At 41.6% G+C, this 17122-nt stretch overlaps 2 protein-coding genes across 9 annotated transcripts in view; one reads left to right on the plus strand and one right to left on the minus strand.

Moving 5' to 3' along the window:
• AP3S1 (adaptor related protein complex 3 subunit sigma 1) overlaps positions 1-3431 on the minus strand; it is a 57797-nt gene extending 54366 nt beyond the window's left edge. For 2 of the 4 annotated variants that reach the window (XM_067568764.1, XM_067568763.1), the window contains exon 1: positions 3231-3431. In XM_067568764.1, the coding sequence (XP_067424865.1) occupies positions 3231-3299 (69 nt within the window). In that variant the 5' untranslated portion in view covers positions 3300-3431. The remainder of the gene's footprint in view (positions 1-3230) is intronic. The other 2 variants (XM_067568762.1, XM_067568761.1) reach the window with 2 other exon arrangements.
• Positions 3432-3527: 96 nt separating this feature from the next.
• On the plus strand, positions 3528-16432 carry ATG12 (autophagy related 12). 5 transcript variants are annotated; one of them, XR_010923990.1, is made up of 6 exons: positions 3528-3721; positions 4186-4322; positions 5884-5946; positions 6239-6301; positions 14752-14927; positions 15412-16272. XR_010923990.1 is itself a non-coding variant. In XM_067569081.1 (5 exons), exons 1-4 carry the CDS (start codon positions 3553-3555, stop codon positions 6296-6298), a joined length of 429 nt encoding a protein of 142 aa, XP_067425182.1. In that variant the 5' UTR covers positions 3528-3552; the 3' UTR covers positions 6299-6301; positions 16300-16432. The 5 variants fall into 5 exon arrangements, 4 of the variants coding, with proteins under 4 accessions (XP_067425182.1, XP_067425183.1, XP_067425184.1 ...); XM_067569081.1 differs by lacking the exons at positions 14752-14927; positions 15412-16272 and adding an exon at positions 16300-16432; XM_067569082.1 differs by lacking the exon at positions 14752-14927.
• Positions 16433-17122: the final 690 nt, after the last annotated feature.

A 17122-nucleotide genomic window follows, 5' to 3' on the forward strand; every position in this document is an offset into this window, starting at 1 on the left:
TTATAAGATTATCATTTAGCTTTATCCTGGCTTAACTCCTTTGTTTTGTTAATTAATTCCTGATCAAGCCTGCAGTGGTAGTTCCTGACTCCAAAGCACATATTTACATAGAATTTTGCACAAACTTCACTTTCAGTTGGTAAGAAATTCACTCTCTCACAGGTTAAAAATAATGCATGTGCATCTACTGTTCGTTTATTTTTTCCTTCATAAGAGAATTATCACTTTTCTAATACTATAAGCGTTTTTGCAGAAAAAAATTAAGCTTGCTGACTGACCTCTACCAAGGGCCTTAAGCAACTGTATTCCCTCACCTTCTCAACTCTAGCATCTCTATCACTAAGTAGACACATAACGCTGCACCAGAGATACTTAGCCTGCATAAGGGGAGGGAGACAGCAGCAGCTCCTGATGGTCAGTCAACTCACAGCACTGTCCAGATGGGGAAAGTGACCTGGAACCAGGGAGCCCTGGAGTTGCTTCTTGCGCTTCCCTCCAGCCTCCCACAGTCCCCTATGAGGGCATTGAGGAACATTGGGGGTGGGAGGGGAAGCAGTATTTGTGTATCACCACTCGCCCCCTCCGCAAGGAGGAAGCAGGCAACCCTCACATAACCACACTGTGACACCCTGAGGGGATGCGACCCCGTTTGAGAACCAATGCTTTAGACAATTACCATGGATCTGCAGTAACGTTAAGGCTGTAAAACACTTTTATTGGATGTCAAAATTCTATATTCCTTCACCTTTAAAATTAATTTTGTTTTGAAAATTGAATTGTTTATGAGATAAGTACTGCATGAATGATTTCTGGTCAAACAGAATTGTGGGGAGGCGGGGGAGATCACTTTTTTGAAAGCTTTTAATTTTCCTTGTAAAGTAATGTCTCAAAATAAAACACTTGGTTTAGAGTCATTATTTAACAGCCCTGGGCATAATCTGGTGGACATTATTATTTCATGTACAGGCTGGTGAAATATTTTGGAATGGTTTACCAAAAGAAACACTAGATGGCTGAGCTCTCTGTCTTTATAAATTTGGTCAGCTGTGAATCAATTAGGTTATAAGAAAATTTGGGAAAAATTAATTGATTTGAATATATGTTTTCTTGTACTTCAAAAACCATATATTGTCTTTACATTGCATCTCTCATTTTAAGCACAATATGGCATAAGAGAAGAAAACCAAATAAATCAATTTATCACCTATCAGGAAATTTACATTACTTTTAAATTTTAAAAATTATTATTCAAAAAAATTAAACAGATACAACTATCTGAAATGTATATTTAAGACTACTGTTCTAATTTCTGAAATTCTGGAAATTTATAGTTTCACTAGAAACCTTATAAAACCTATTATCAGTGCCCATCCTTTGTCTATCCAAAATCCTCTTACCCCAAATTATAAGACAGCCTGAGTCATAAAGTTTGCATATGAATTATAACTTTTCCCACAAAGTTCAAAGGTGTTCAGAATTCAGTATTTACCTCAGGTCCAGGTGCACATCTAATGTACCAGAAAATCATTCCAGTTTATCACATACTCAGTATAAATCAGAGTTGCTGGAAGTCTCAGTATTAGTGGCACATGACTGACTAATTTACACTGGAAGTGCTATCATTAGGGATAAGATTTGATCACAGATTCTGTGACTTCCAGAGATCTCCATGAAATCATACTTTTCAGCTTCTGGGGGCTGTGGGGACCGGAGCTCTCAACCGCCGCAGGCATTGAGGGTCCCAGAGCTCAGGGGGAAGGTGAAGAAGTGCAGCAGCTTGCAGCTGTAGCAGACACCCTCCAGCTCTAAGCCACCACGGGCTTCAGAGGCCCCACTGCTGTCCACCAGTGCAAGCGGCGGGAATCCCTGGCAGCACACAGCAGAGACCCCATGGCTCCAAGCCACTGCAAGTGGCAGGGATCCTGCTGCTGGCTGCCAGGACTCCCGGCTTTGAGCTACCAATGGCGGCAGAGACCCTGCAGCTCTGAGCTACGGGCGGACCTCAGAGCCCTAACCATGTAGGCAGCAGGCCCGCAGCACAGATCTTGGAGCTGCGGGATTCCTCTGCTGCTCGCGGTGGCTCTGTGCTCCAGGGTCCCCACCACCCACAGTGGCTGATGGCAGAAAACCCCAGAGCTCTCAGTCATCACAGGGGTTCCCTGTTGCAGCTGCCTACGTCAGTGGCAGACGGCGGGAGTCTCTGCAGCCCCAAAACACCATGGGGTGGGGCCGGGACCCTGAAGCCTGAAGCAGGAGGCAAGCCCCACAGTTCCCAGCTGCTGAGCCCTCTCCTCCCCCCTTGTCAGTTTTCAGCTGCCGTTTTTTGTTTGGTTTTTTTTTTTAAGTCACAGACAGGTCACTGGTTTTTGTGAATTTTTGTTTATCACCTGTGACCTGGCTGTAACTTTTACTAAAAATAACCATGACAAAAATCTTAACTTTAGCCATCATTAACTATTGTATTGTAGATCCAGCTCTCAGGTCCAGTCTACATTATGGATATATCAGACAGGAGTGTGATTTTTACCATTACATTTATACCATTTTAAGCCCTGTATGGATGCAGTTATACCAGTACAAAGGTGCCTAACATTGGTATAATTTATTTCCCTTCCCCATCCAGAATAAATCATAGCTGTATAAGCATTTCTATACCAGTTTAGCTGCATCCACATTTGGGGGGAGGGAAGGCTCCTGCTTTAATTATACCCATATAGTTCAAGCTATAAGACTTCCTAGTGCAGACAAGCCCTGAAGTCAGGCATGGGCCACTGAACCAAAAAAGACATCAACTGCCTGCTGACAGCGAGACCCTCCAACACCCAACCACCTACCAGTGAGAAGGCACCAGCCAGCCTACGTGGGCCTGCATCAGCCATCCTGCACAACAGCCGTCTGCACCCTGGGATCAGGCTGGCGGGTGCTGGTAAGGGGGCACTGGCAAAGTGACACGGGGTCACCCTTGAGCTGAGCTCCTGCAGGCCTACAGGCTCCTAACTACACGTTATGTCCCCCCAGGGTGGTTTGGGGCTGCAGAGTGCCCCTGCCACGTGCCACTGCTCTGTCCACTCCCGCCCCGCTCTCAACAGCCCGATTAGGTCAAAGGCATCAACCTCAGAGACCCACATGTACACAGCGCCCACCTCCTCCCTCCCTCCCGCTCCCACCCCCGGACCGCGCCCCCCTCCCGCACCCACTCCAGGCCCCCGGCCCCGGCCCCTCTCCCGTACATAGCGCTGGTAGAACTTGGAGAGCCGGGGTTTGCCGTGGTTGTTGAAAATGAGGATCGCCTTGATCATGGTGAAGCGGCGGGAGGGGGCCGCTCCGGCCAGCCGAGTCGCTGCGGGCTCTGCCCCACCCGCTTCACGCACTGCCCGGCCGGAACGGGAACGGAACCGCTACCAACAGATGCGCACTGCAGCCCACGTGACACCGAGTCACCTGACCAGAATAAGAGGAGGTCACGTGCTAGCAGCGCCCGCTGCCAAGAGCTAATATGGTTCCTTAGTCCATAACGTCATTTCCGCCCTTACTTGCCAGTAAGCGAGCAGTATGGCGGAAGTGGAGGAGCAGCCACCGCTCTCTCCTCAGGATGGTGGCCGAGGCGAATGTGTAGACGAGTCCCCGGACGGGGGAGCGGCGGTGGGAGTTGCCGAGCCGGCTCCACCTTCAGCCGGTTCCCCGGTCACCGAGGAACCCGCCGAGGACACCAAGAAGAAAAGTAACAGGGAAAAGAATGATTATAACTCCGGGGGCGGGGTGAGAACGGGCAGTCGCTCTGATTGCCAGGCGCGTAGGCCAATCGCGGGAAAGAATGGGCCGCAACGTGAGGCAGCTCAGCCAATTAGAAAAAGGCAGAAGATACGAGGGCGAAGCGGAGGGGAGTAGGGGGGAGCGCGCTGCCCCGGGCCCGTAGTAGGAGCGCGTTGGTAGAGGGAGGATTCGAGTCCCGCCCCCGCGGTGGGCGGAGCTGGGCTGCGCTGCGCGTGCGAGGTTCGTGGCTGCTGCTGCTGCCTCTAAGGGGACCCGCCCCGCCCACGCCGTGCTGGGCTGCGGCTCAGGGTCGCCGTGGCCGGGTGGACTCGCTCCTTTGCAGCAGATGCGCGGGCCGGGGGGGGGGAGGCTCCCCCCCGTGCAGTTACTGGCTCCTCCGTGCTCCAGGGCCGATCTCTGCTTCCGTCCTAGTTGACATCCTGCTGAAGGCGGTGGGCGACACCCCGATCATGAAGACCAAGAAGTGGGCTGTGGAGAGGACCCGCACCATCCAGGGGCTCATTGACTTCATCAAGAAGTTCCTCAAGCTGGTGGCCTCGGAGCAGCTGGTACGTGGCCTGCCTGGCTTGTTCTCCCGGCGAGCCGGGCAAAGAGGCGGCCGCTACGAGGGCTGCTTGATGTCCGGCAGACATGCCAGTGTCCTAAAAGGGGATCGCAGTTATGTGGAGAAGTGCAGGACGTGGAGCAGCTGGCAGTAGTGGCATCATGCCTGCTTCTTCCCTGTGTAAGGGCGGGGGTTGCTTTGTGTGTGCTGATGAGGTAACTGTCCAAGGGAACCTGAGAACAAAAGGGGCTTGTATTTGCTGACTATCGAGCCTACACCGGCATCGCTAGGTTAGCATCACCCCAGAGTGTAGACGCAGCCTGCACTGACAGAAGGGGTTTTTCCCTCAGGGTAGGGAAACCATCTCCAAAAAACGAAGTTAAGTGCATCAACAGAGGCATTTTTCCATTGGCATAACTGTGTCTACATCATGGGTTAGGTTAGCCTAACTGTGCCAAGCACAAACTCAGCTTTGTAACAGGAATTGAAGTACATATATAATAAAAACAGATGGGAAGAACACAAATCACTTTAGTGCCTACAGGAAAAATATTTAAAAAATCTTCTGTTAAGGAAATTGCAATAGCTTTTCTTTATCTGTTGTATAGTGCCTAGCACACTGGGGTCCTAGTCCATGACTAGGGCTCCTAGACACTGCGGTAATACAAATGATAAATAATAATATAGATACATACATTTATAAGCAGTCTTACCAGCAGTCTCAGACACTCCTGTTCCCCTGGAGGCCAATTCTTGGTTTTCTTTTAATGCACTTGGAAGTTTTCAGCACTTAGTATCTTAAGAAGTAAAAAGCTAGCTAAAGTTTTCATTGTTGAATTAGGATATTCAGAATGTCCTTAATTTTCCATTTATTTCCCCCTCCAGTCAGCACATCCATCCCATATGGTTTTCAGCTCCTTACTGACCTTTAGAAGCATCATAAGGTTCCTGAAATTTCTTTACAAATGTTGTATAGATATCTCAAACTTCTATAGCAGCTGGCCAAGTGTTCTTGCATCACAGGTCCTGAGGCTTTCTTTTGGTATTATTGAATGATGCTACTTTCTGCTCCCATTTTTATAATGTGTGAGCAACGTGTTTGAAAAATAATAATGTGATAAAAGTTTCCATGGATATGGTTCTATACAAAAAAAAATTGCAGTAGAGAGGAGGTATTGGTGTTGGATGTCCAATGCAAAAGAACAAGGACCAGACCATTGGCTTGATGGTAGTGTGGGAGACAAGGGCTTGATTACAGGTCCTAGTATGAATGTTGTGTTAGTATGCTAGACCCTGGGGAAGCGGGCGTGTCTCACATTGTTCCAGCAAAGATCCTCTTGGCCAATTAAAGAACAAAATTGCTGTGTTCCATGCAGACCCCCTCTTCCTAAATGATGGTGGCTCTGATGCAGAAGTTTGAAGGTGTAAAGGGAGGTAAATGTGGGGAACAGAGGGTAACCTTCACTCCATACCTGACAGGGGCATTGGGTCAAAGAAGTTTTCTTCATAGACAGGAAGATAACTTACCAGGTAGATTTTTCATCTTTTGTTTTCTTCCCTCACAGTTTATATACGTGAATCAATCCTTTGCTCCCTCTCCAGACCAGGAAGTTGGGACACTCTATGAGGTGACTTTAGTTTTGAGTGTTGTTCTTTCTTAATATTTGTTTAGTAGAAACTGTCTGTACACTTGTCCGCCTTTTTAAATCTGCTATATGCCTACCATGCCCAAAATGGTAACATCGTGAATTTGTTGTAACATCATGTATAACATTACACAAATATATTAATAACAGGTGACACTGTTTCATGATGTATTTGTCCAGTAGTGATTATTTAATTTGTGAGTGGACTGCTCCATTGGTAATCTAACCTCTGGTTGCTTTTCTCTTTCTCCACTCCCTTTTCTTTCCCCTGTAGTGTTTTGGAAGTGATGGAAAACTTGTACTGCATTACTGCAAATCTCAAGCATGGGGATGAATGGTAAGCAACCTTTGATGCCTAGGACTGGCCTTCAGAAAGTAAAAGGGCTCTGATAATCTTCAGAAAGAATGCCATGGACATGCTGAAAATAATTTTACATTACTCCCTAGGAATTTATTTTGTTCTGTACATTTATGTACAAAAAGATGCAAATGACTTGCATAAAAGAAAGGCTACTCAGTCATGTAACTCTATGTAGGTTTTCTTACTTATGTCATTTGTGGTATGGAAATAATTTTACATGTGCCATCTGTAGAATAGAGCCATCTTTCCTGCTGCAGAGCTCCTTGGTTGCCACATATGAAAGGACATTATTTCATACCTTGTGGACTGCATAATTCTCCATTGCTCTGAATGCTGTATTGAAGACATAGCTTCCCTTTATTAGGAGGGATATTTATTGCACATGTGCACTGGAATTCAGTTAACTTCTGACATAATGTTCATCTCTGTAATGTGCAGTTTAATAATCTCTTATCTGTTGTGAATTCTTTACTTTGAATGTGTGGTGTCTCACTTACACCTCACTTCAGGCAAGCATTTTATAGCGTTTGTCTCATAAGTAACACATATAACCAGTTGCACACAAGGTAAAGTGTATTGTCATACTGTATATACTCTCTCATTCCTTGTGCCTTCAGCCACCTGGAATTATGCAAGTATCTGATGCAGCTGCATTTCTTGAACTGTTTTTTTAAATAAAACGTCTTTGCTTTTTTTCTTTAGCAATAGCAGGACACGTGCTTTTTAACTTTTTCCAAATTGTTTAGTATTTTCACCAAAGTTAGAACACTTTAGGAGATGCTTGAAAAATGCCCCTGGCAGCTCTCAACCACCTGCAACAGCAGAAAAAGAGTGGCCCAGAGCTGTTGACTCTTTCAGTTCCATGGAAATAGATGTTGGATGTCTAAAACTACTTTGAGTGTGCTTCCACTTGTGCTCCTCACCTGCTGTATGGTCAGTGTTCCATCAAAAGAAATGGAACAATACCTTGGGACACTTTGACAACTGTCACAAAGTAATCACAGGAAGGAGTCCTCCTGAAAAGGATTTGCTACCACAATAATGGGAAAAAGGACACTAAGTCTCCATCCCACCCCTGCACTGATACTTACCTTGTGTGGGAGAGGAGGCTTGCCAAACAGCTCTGCTTAGGGGGATGGGCAAAGGCTGGAACAGGTTCCTCTACCAAATCACTTCTCTGGTTGTTAACATGAAGGAGTAATAAAGAATTATCCCCAGCCTGCTACTCTATTAATACGTGGTTTGGAAGTTGGCTGCATGCTAATATATGCTACCCAAAAGTATGGCTACAGCCTCCACCTGCACAATTTTTGTTCTCTTCTGGATGTTTTAATAAACTCAGTATCATTTCTTTCCTCATATTGAAAGCTAAGATCAAAATTGCAACCAACTCTCATTAACTTATGCAAATGGGTTGAGTATTTAAGGGTCTGTATTTAGAAGATCAGAATTCTGAACGGTTATGAATCTGTTTCCAAATGAAACAATTTTAGTGATAATTTCCATATGTTTAGAAAATGGATACACACAAGGTTATAACTCTGTATTTATGAAGTGGTGTCTTCCAATAAATACAAAAACATTCTAAAATGGTTAAATTAGTGCCCCTTTGATTAAAATTCAAAACCAGAAAAATAGATACCTGTTATCCTTTCAAAGCCAACTATTGGGCTGTTCTGAGTCAATTATAACCTTGTATAGCCACTAGAGGGTACTCAAAGATAAAAATAATTTGCACATTTTTCAATAGCTTTTAGAAGTGATTTTTTTTTAATGCCACTTTTGCCTGCTAAACGCATTTGAGTAGGTTGCTCTCAGGCTTGTGGCTCCTACATGGCAGTGTGTTTGGCTAAGAGATAAAGCACAACCCTGGCTCTCTCTAATTAGTTTTAGACTGAGACTGTTCATCTCAGTTGTCTTAATTAAACAAACTACTGTTGTGCGTATGGCCGTTCGGAGTGATGCGAGAAGCAGAAAAGGAAAGAATAGAAACTAGAAATGAAGGAGGCTTAAGTCATCTTATCCATCCACCTACCACTGCAGGATTGTCATGTCATCAGTTTTATCCTTTTGAGTTTTAAATGAAGCAAGGAATGAGGCATCTCTTGCTCCCTAGGAGGCTATTTTACAATGGTGATAGACATCAGTGTTAGGTGTCTCTTTCCTTGCATTCAAAATATGTATTATTTTGCTCAGTTTTGTTCTATTTAAAACTTCCCACCTTTTATTTATTTAGATGTATAAAATGTGCTTTTTCTGGAGACTTGGCATGTCTTTTTGACCACATTAAATCATTCCTGTTTGTCCTTGCATTTGCATTTTTTATAGACTTAAATACAGTTGCTCTTTTCCTTCTCTACTTGTGAGCTAAAAAATGTTTAGTTCTTTTGGTCTCTTAATTGGAGCGGCCTGGGAGATTCCCTCATTCACTCTGATTCCTCTCCTATGAATTCATTCTTATTCCATCTTTCCGGCACTGAGAGGGAATTCTAGTCCTTTAATCTCCTTTCAATGCAGCACATTGCAGATCCCAGGATTTTGTATCAAGGGTGATGAAATACTTTCAAGATAATGATAAATTGAATTGAGCAGGCAGCAGTGAGGCACTCTGTCACACTTGGCATTCTGCCTACTGTCAGGATTAAGTCACATTTGTATTTAATATTAACTAACTAGTAACTGCAGCTGTGGGGATACAGCCTCTCAAAATCCAAGTTCATGTAATATCTGGAAGGAAAATACAATGGTCACGTGACTGCCAGAGCAGTTTACGGGCATCATGGCATTCCTGTGCTGTTCAGTATATGAGGACCAAGAAGTACAAGGATGTATGCAGAAATGACTTCTATTCTCATATTTTGGATAAAAATATCAGAAAAACTGATGAAAATAATTTGGAAACTGATAGAATTTAATATTGTGAACTGGATAATCTGCACTCAGGAGTTAAAAGAATGGGCCGAAGAGCTGCCTGAGTAATTAATGTTAATTCTTGACAAATCTTGGAATGCTGTGTGCTGTTCTACAGACTGGGAAAAAAGCAAATGTTGTGTCAATATTTAAAAAAAGGCTAAATAGTAACTATAGGCCAACTAGCTTCACATCATTCCAGTCAAATTCATAGAAAGGCTAATATGGGATTCAATCAGTAAAAAAAATTAATGAATGGTAGCATAATTAATGCAGTCAAGATGGTTTTATGGAAAGAAGGTCTTGCCAAACTATTGATGAGATTAGAAGTTTAATTGATAGAAGTAACTATTGGTATGGTAACTGTACTGACATAATATATATAGATTTCTGTAAATCAAATGATGTATTACTGCACATATATTCTGATATTAATAAATACCATTATACAAAATCCATGTTTCATATTAATGGATTAAAAATATCTGACAGATCCCAAAATGTAATTGTAAATAGGGAGGCATCATCCAAGGGAATGTTTCTAGTGGTAGGCTTTCAGGAATGTGTTCTTGGTCTAATGCTATTTAATAATCTCTATCAGTGATCAGCAAGAAAATATAAAATCATTACTGGTAAAATTTTCAGGTGACACAAGTTAGTGAAGTGGTAAATAATGACAGAGCTCAGTTCTACAGAGCAATCTGGATTGTTTGGTAAACTGGATTAAGTTGAACCTTGAACAACATGGTGTTTTTGTTTGCTGTTTTTTTACACAGTCAAAGGTACGTAAGGTCATACCTTTATGGACAGAGAGTGTAGGTCTCACATGTTGGAACTGTATTTTTAAGGGCAGTAGTTCAGAAAAAATACTTGGGGTCACAGTGAATAACCAGCGGAACATAATCTGTTAATGTGGTATGGTGGCTAATAGCTAATGTGATCCTTGGATATATAAGGAGAAAACTATAGAGTAGAAATAAGGAAGATGTGGTATTACCACTGTGTATACCATTAGTGAGACAGTTACTGGAATACTATTTTCAGTACTGTTGTCAACACTTCAAAACAATGTTGATAAATTAGAAAAGGTTCAGAAAACAGCTCTACATGAACAGTCTGCAAAACCTGCCTCACAGTGAGAAGAAATTCTATTTAGTTTATCCAAGAGAAGGCTAAGAGGTGACTTGATTGTGATCTATAGGGGAAAGATTCTGAGAGTAGAGGGCTCTTTAATCCAACCTAGCAGGCAAAGTATAACCAGATCCAATGGCTGGAAGTTGAAGCTAGACAAACTCAGACTAAAAATAAGGTGTACATTTTTAGCCAGGAGGTAATTAGTCATTGGAACAACTTACCTAGGAATGTGGTAGATTCTCCATCACTTGAAGTTTTTGAGTAAAGACCGGATGTCTTTCTAAAAGATGCTCCAGCTCAATTAGAAGTTATGGGCTTGATCTTGAATATGGAGTGAAATTCTATAGCCTGTGTTATGCAGAAAGTCAGACTAGATTATCATAATACTTCCTTCTGACCTTAGAATCTATGAAAAGTTAAATAAAAAAGTTGTGACAAATATCAAATCAAATTTGACTTTCACTGTTCCCTAGTCAACTTGTTTGTTGCTTTAAAGAAGGGTCAATTAGTCAATTATTTTTTGTCACGGTCCAAATTTCTTGGTCACGGTATAGTCAAGGTCCAGACTCCAGAGAAAATAATAATAAAAATAACAATAATAGTAAGTAAATAAAAAGATTTTGGGGTCCATTCAAATCCATCTGGCGGTCCGGATTTGGCCTGCAGTCTACCTATTGATTATCCCTGCATAGTTTTGACTAAGGAAGTTTACATGGTTCTTATACAGCAGCAGGGTAATATAATCATGATCCTGTCCTGCTGTGACAGTCTCTGTACAGTTTTTTTCCATTGTCACTTCTTAGAGAAATAGTATTTGATATAGCTGAAATACTGCAGTATCTGCACAGATGGTAATATTGATGTAAATGTCTAAACTACTTCATTTGGTTTAGTGTATATGTATAGATTTGGAATGTGTTATTAAAGGTGTAGGGTATTTTTGTATTTCCTCTCCTTATTTCCAAATTAACAGAAATGCTGCGTTTCACTCTGTGCCTAATAACTGCTTCCTCCCTATGCAGACTCCAGAAATCTAAACTGTATCTTACAACTCTTAAATAATTTCAGTTCCCAGCTAACAAAGTCCAGATACTCCTTGCCTGCTTATTGATGCTATTTGAACTCCAATCAGCTGATGATTTCCCCTCCCAGCCTTTCAGAGATGAAAGCAATACTTATCCTCTCAGACCAGGTGAAGGGGTAGTTTCCTGTCAACCTCTTAGAAAGAGCCCGCTGAACAGCCCTATATATCCTCCTCCAGCTTCTGTACGCAGTATAGCAACAATTCGGCACTGATGGTGTCAAAAGCTGGTTGGGAACCATTGCAGTAGGTTATTTGCGTGCATCATTGCTAGTACTAATGATCCTGCAAATTAAATTTTGCCTTTGATGGCTGTAGAAGCCTTGTGTTCTCAGCTACCTATCTGAGACCTCATTACCTTTTGGTGGGCTTGTACAGATATTACCATGGGTATAATTGAGCCAGTAGCATCTTTGTTATTGGTGATAATGCAAGAGAAGGAAAGAATGCTACTTACCCATGGATTGTGGATAGTGATAACTTTGGCTACCAACCTTCCATAAAACAGTATAAGTTGTAAGTTAGTTGGTGTTAGCCTTTGTATGTTTTTCCATATACAAAGAACAAAGATATACTTTATATTAATCAAAGATCACCAAGAAAGAACAAGAGTAAATATTTCATGAGAGAGCACAATATGTGTGTATGTTGGTGTGTCTCCTCTGCCTGAACATGAGAGAGCTGCCTGCCTAGAAATAGTCTTTAGATATTTAAAGTTACAGTATACATAACATAAAGTAAAATAATTTCCATAGCTAAATTTACCATGGCACTGTGGAAATCCTCATGTAAATTGATGAGGCAGATGAGTGTGACATACTGGATCCAGGTAAAAGTGAGTTAACATTAGCTTGTCCGCTTCATGCCCTTTCATGGAATACCCATTCACAGCTGTCAACTTTATCTAATAAAACTTATGTCTATAGATAGATAATTAGCAATAACATATCTATCTATCTGTATAAAAAGATGGTGTAGTGTGCTGCAGCATAAAAATATCAAAACAATATGTCAGAGTTGCAAGTCCCACATCAAAATGAAAAATCAATATGTGAAGTTAAAATGGACAAAAAAATCTGACACTCAATCTTGATTTGGAATCGGAGCTAATAATCCCTACCTTCTTTGGGAAGTGGAATGCACAAAGGGAAGTCAATTATTAAAAGAGCACAATTGCAAAGCAGAAGGGAGGGGTTCCAAATAGAAGACCACACACTAACTATTCCAGAGAGATGGTTTAGGGAGATTTGATTTTCTCATTATTTAACTGTTGGAAATTGAGAGAGGGGAACAGCTTATCATTTAAAAATGTCATTTAAAAATGTGGCATCTGATGAAGTGGGTTGCAGCCCACGAAAGCTTATGCCTGCAGAAATTAAATGTGTTAGTCTTTAAAGTGCTACAGGACTCTTGTTGGGTTTTTTCTTTGTTTGTTTGTTTTTTTTTAATTTAAAAATGTGTTTTCTCACAATGTACACTAAACAAAAAAACATAAGTGAAAACCTAAGGTTTACCACATACCTCCAGCAGACTAACATATCCCCAGACTGAGCACAAACTGATGACCATGGATAGTCTTGTGGCTGAGACTGAAAATTACAACTCTTGAATAGTATCTGCTCATTCAGCAGTGCATATATCAATGTGGCTGTATCTATCTGTTTCAGTGGGCAATACGTGATACAATATATAGCATGGCTTAGTGAAGGGTGTACATCACACACTATATGAGGCATGTGTTTTCTAATGTGATGTTTCAAGTACATGATGTATGCTTGTGATGTATATTATGTATTTCTGAATAGTGGAGTTTTAATTTTGCTTGCAACAGCCCCTGACACGCTTAATTTGTTTCTGGTTCTCACCAGATGGATCATACTTTATGCAAATAATGACCTCTACAGGAAATTAGAGCAGAACTTTATGTGAGATAAGAGGCACAAAATGTTGTGTGCCGTAAATCAAATCACTTTCAATTTTATTGGTATAGCCCTTAAAAAAAAAGTGTTCTCCATTAAGGTTCCAGGACACTACAATAACATTGTAAGATGTAGTGCTTTGGAGCCTTACTGGAGAATATTATGTACTTATAAGGGAGTATTCTTTTCAGCATATTATTTACATTATGTTCATTTTTATTGTCTGCTTGACATAATATTTTATGCTGTATATCCCTGTTTGCTTACTTACAGTGAATTCTGTGGTATTCTCAACATCTTTGAGGCACATTACCCTAAACTGATAAGGACCCACATATTGCACTTGACTGGGCAAAAGGTCTATATGCCCCTTTTGCAAATATACGGAAGCTTGAGTGAATTTATAAAGTTGATATTATTGGTAAATAATGATCAGCAGAGTGGCCTGTGGATGAGCAGTGAAGACTCACAACAAGGGAGTGAAGTGCAAGCATTCCTTTCTGTCATGTTAGCAGCACAGAGGGGAGGAAAGTGGATCAAGTGATTAGGGCACTAGCCTGGGAATTAACAGACAGGTTCAAATTTTTGCTGTACCACAGGCTTCTTGTGTGAGCGTGGACAAGTTTTTAGTCTCTCAGTGAGTGACTTGGTTGTCAACCTGTAGAATAGGAATAATAGTACTTCCCTACCTCACAGAATATTGTGTGAGGAAGGCACTCAGATACCATGAAAACAGAAACCATATAAGAACTAAGGTAAATTTTTAAAAAATGTCATGGTAAGTTGTTTAAAGTAATTGCTGGCCTCCAAAATACCCAAAAGTTTGGTATTGTGCAATTCTACTATTGCTATTGGTTTCTTGATTAAAAAAAAAAATCAAAGTAAGAAAGAAATTGTTGTTCACTTACACTTCATTCAATAGTCTGTTCCATATCCTGCAGAGTCCCACATTTATTTTGGGCATTGTGATATATGAATACATGAGTATGTAGTGTCACTTTGAAATGATGGTCACAGTATCATAATACAGTTTCACTACTACCAAATGTGATTGTTGTGGCTCCTGGGAGAAACTCAAACACATGGCATTCCTAGGCTAAGGGCAAATGGTTCATTGGGGGAGAAAAAAGTCATAGTGATATAAACCTGATTATGGGAACTGGAAAACATGGCTTCTTATGAATCATTTAATAGGTATTATAAGGGTGACGTGCATGTGGGAATTAGTCTCTGCAAATCATGAGTGAGACCATTGAGATCACAGTGGAATGGAGTGGCAGAACTAATCTGGGGGGGAATTAAGGGAAGTCTTACACATCATGGGCCCAGTCCTTAAACTCTTAATCACATGGAGCTTGATTATGCATCTTTTATTCTTATAGGTAATCTCCACCAATCATGAGAGTGTTCACCAGTGGAGATAAGAGGTGCACAATTTAGCTCATGATGAATGGTCAGTGGAACTCAAGAGTTAGTGCTGTAGGACTGACTTCCATATTTAGAAACATAGAGATTTAATACATTGGACCTCTTGCCTCAACTTGGAGCTTTTCTTTAAGTATGTTTTAAAACAGAGTTAAACTGGTCTGTATAAAACTGATTACTTAAAGTGTTGCCATTTACAGTATCTCTGGTGAATTCACTCTCCTTTCCATTGCAATAAGTTGTCCTGCAACTTTATATTCCTTCATTACAAATCTTGTATATGTTTAATGGCTCATCTTCTACAGGAGTATAAATACATACCTTTCAGGGATTTAAGGAAGTGTTTAAAAATGCTGTGTGTTTGAACTCTGTCAATGTGCAAATAGTTCCCATTTATATTTGGAGTAAATCCCCCTCCCACCCTTTTTTATTGTTTTAATTGGGTAAATCCTATATTGACTGGGACTATATAAGACCCGGATCCTACAAATAGTTTCATGCAATCAGGCCCCACACTTGCATGGAGTCCATTGACTTTACTACAGTGCTGATTAGAATGCTAATAATATCTCCAAATAAACCACTGTTCTATTGATGTCAGTTGGGTCTCTTCACAGGAAAACTGGGACTACAGCTGGAGGCATCTTTCGGGGTTCATTGCAATCCACTCAATGGAACAGTTTCAACAGGAGAGACTGAGAGAGACTTATTTCTATCCAGAATACCCAACAGCCCAGTGGTTGACACTCACTTGAGAGGAGGGAGATCTAGGTTCAAGTTTCTACTAGGCAGAGTGGGGATTCAAACTCCTGTATCCCACCCTGGGTACAAGGGGACCATCACTACCTCTTCCAGCAAGTTTATGATATTCAGATGATTGGATTGGACCTTGAAGCAAGGGGACACCTGGGTTGTGAATCCCACCAAGGTTGAGGCATGAGTTAGATGCTGGACAGCCTTAGGATGTAGGTGATTGTGTATGTGCCCAGCCACTGAAGTTTAGGCATTTCTGGGACGTTAGCTGCCACCTAAGCCGGTAGGCTTCTAAAGTCCCTTGGGGCCTGAGGGGTGGTTGTATGAATGCTAATGTTGGACTTAACTGGCATTTGGTGCCTAAGTCCCCCTTTTGAATTTAGCCCTTAGACTCTAAAGCACAGTTCTCTGGCAAGGTGTGAATTCTGTGGTGAAGCCTGTGACTATGAAATAAAGCATGGTATACATGGGGCCTGGTTATAGAATGCCAGTCACCAAATGGCTAGGTGCTGATGGTCATGAGCAGTCCCATTTAACTAACTGGGACTGCTCAGATGTAAAAGGATGTTGTCCAGGAGTGGCCTTAATAAGTAACTTACATTCACGTGCTCCGGGACTGTAAAGTCTGTTTGAATTAAATACCCTTACCATGTTTTTTACCTGTGTTTATAGAAAATGTCAACTTTTAGGGCTTTCTTTTAAAAAAAATAAAAGTTCAATCTCAAGTCGACCTTTAAATTTCTTCATTACAGCTTTTCTGCTTGGAGGCTTTTTGAAGCATCAACCACCATCTTATGTCCATAGCATAAATGGAAAGGTGAATGGTGCATTGCATCTCAGTCTCATTTATGACTGATGACCCCATTGTGACTGCATATGCTGCGCTTTGTCAAAACGGAAGAGGAGCCACACTGAGAGACCTTGCAAAGTGGAGAGAGAGCAGCTGAAGACAACGTGGCCCTTAGGTTCTCCCCTTTTCTCAGCAACAGCCACCTGTTCTCTCCCACCCAGCCTTCTATTGCATCCCTGCCGATATTAAAAATCTAGGAATAGGTTTGTTTGAGGAGATGGGGAGCACATCTTTTTACTCCACTAAACTACATGAAAGAGGGAGGGATTATTTCTGGAGGAACAGAATGAGGAATATTATAAATCTTTTGCTAAAAAGCATAGGGACTGCCCTTCCTAAATAGGCACAATTGGTTTGAATGACTGGGAAACTCCCCTTTAGCTATTGGTTTGGTGGTTGCCTCGTGAGTCAGTGCTCTCTCTCTCTAGTGTTTGGGTCCCTTGATGAAGCCAGGGGTATGCACAAAGATAAGTGTAGAATTAAAAAGTAGATGGATGATATGTTTAGGGGACCACCTTAGGAGTCAGAAAACCTGGGTTCTATTCCTGGTTCTGCCACAGAATTCTTATGTGGCCTCAGAGTTCACTGTTCTGGGCCTCAGTTTTCCTATCTGTGAAATGGGGATAATGATACTTTCCTACCTCACTAGGGTGCTGTGGGTTATTCAAAAGTGACTTTAGAAGCAAGAGTCCCTTAGGCATGTGCTCCTAAATCATTTAAGTGCT

The sequence above is a fragment of the Emydura macquarii genome, unplaced genomic scaffold (assembly GCF_026122565.2).
Source record: "Emydura macquarii macquarii isolate MOO-44397 ecotype Brisbane River unplaced genomic scaffold, CSIRO-AGI_Emac_v2 contig_2897, whole genome shotgun sequence".
NCBI lineage: Eukaryota > Metazoa > Chordata > Testudines > Chelidae > Emydura > Emydura macquarii.

What these genes read in the sequence shown, in the direction of transcription:
- ATG12 (XM_067569081.1), top strand. Translation starts at nt 3,553, where the DNA reads ATGGCGGAAGTGGAGGAGCAGCCACCGCTCTCTCCTCAGGATGGTGGC. An exon ending in CGAGGACACCAAGAAGAAAA is followed by an intron (nt 3,722 to 4,185) that starts GTAACAGGGAAA and finishes CTTCCGTCCTAG; the next exon opens with TTGACATCCTGCTGAAGGCG. An exon ending in TGGTGGCCTCGGAGCAGCTG is followed by an intron (nt 4,323 to 5,883) that starts GTACGTGGCCTG and finishes CTTCCCTCACAG; the next exon opens with TTTATATACGTGAATCAATC.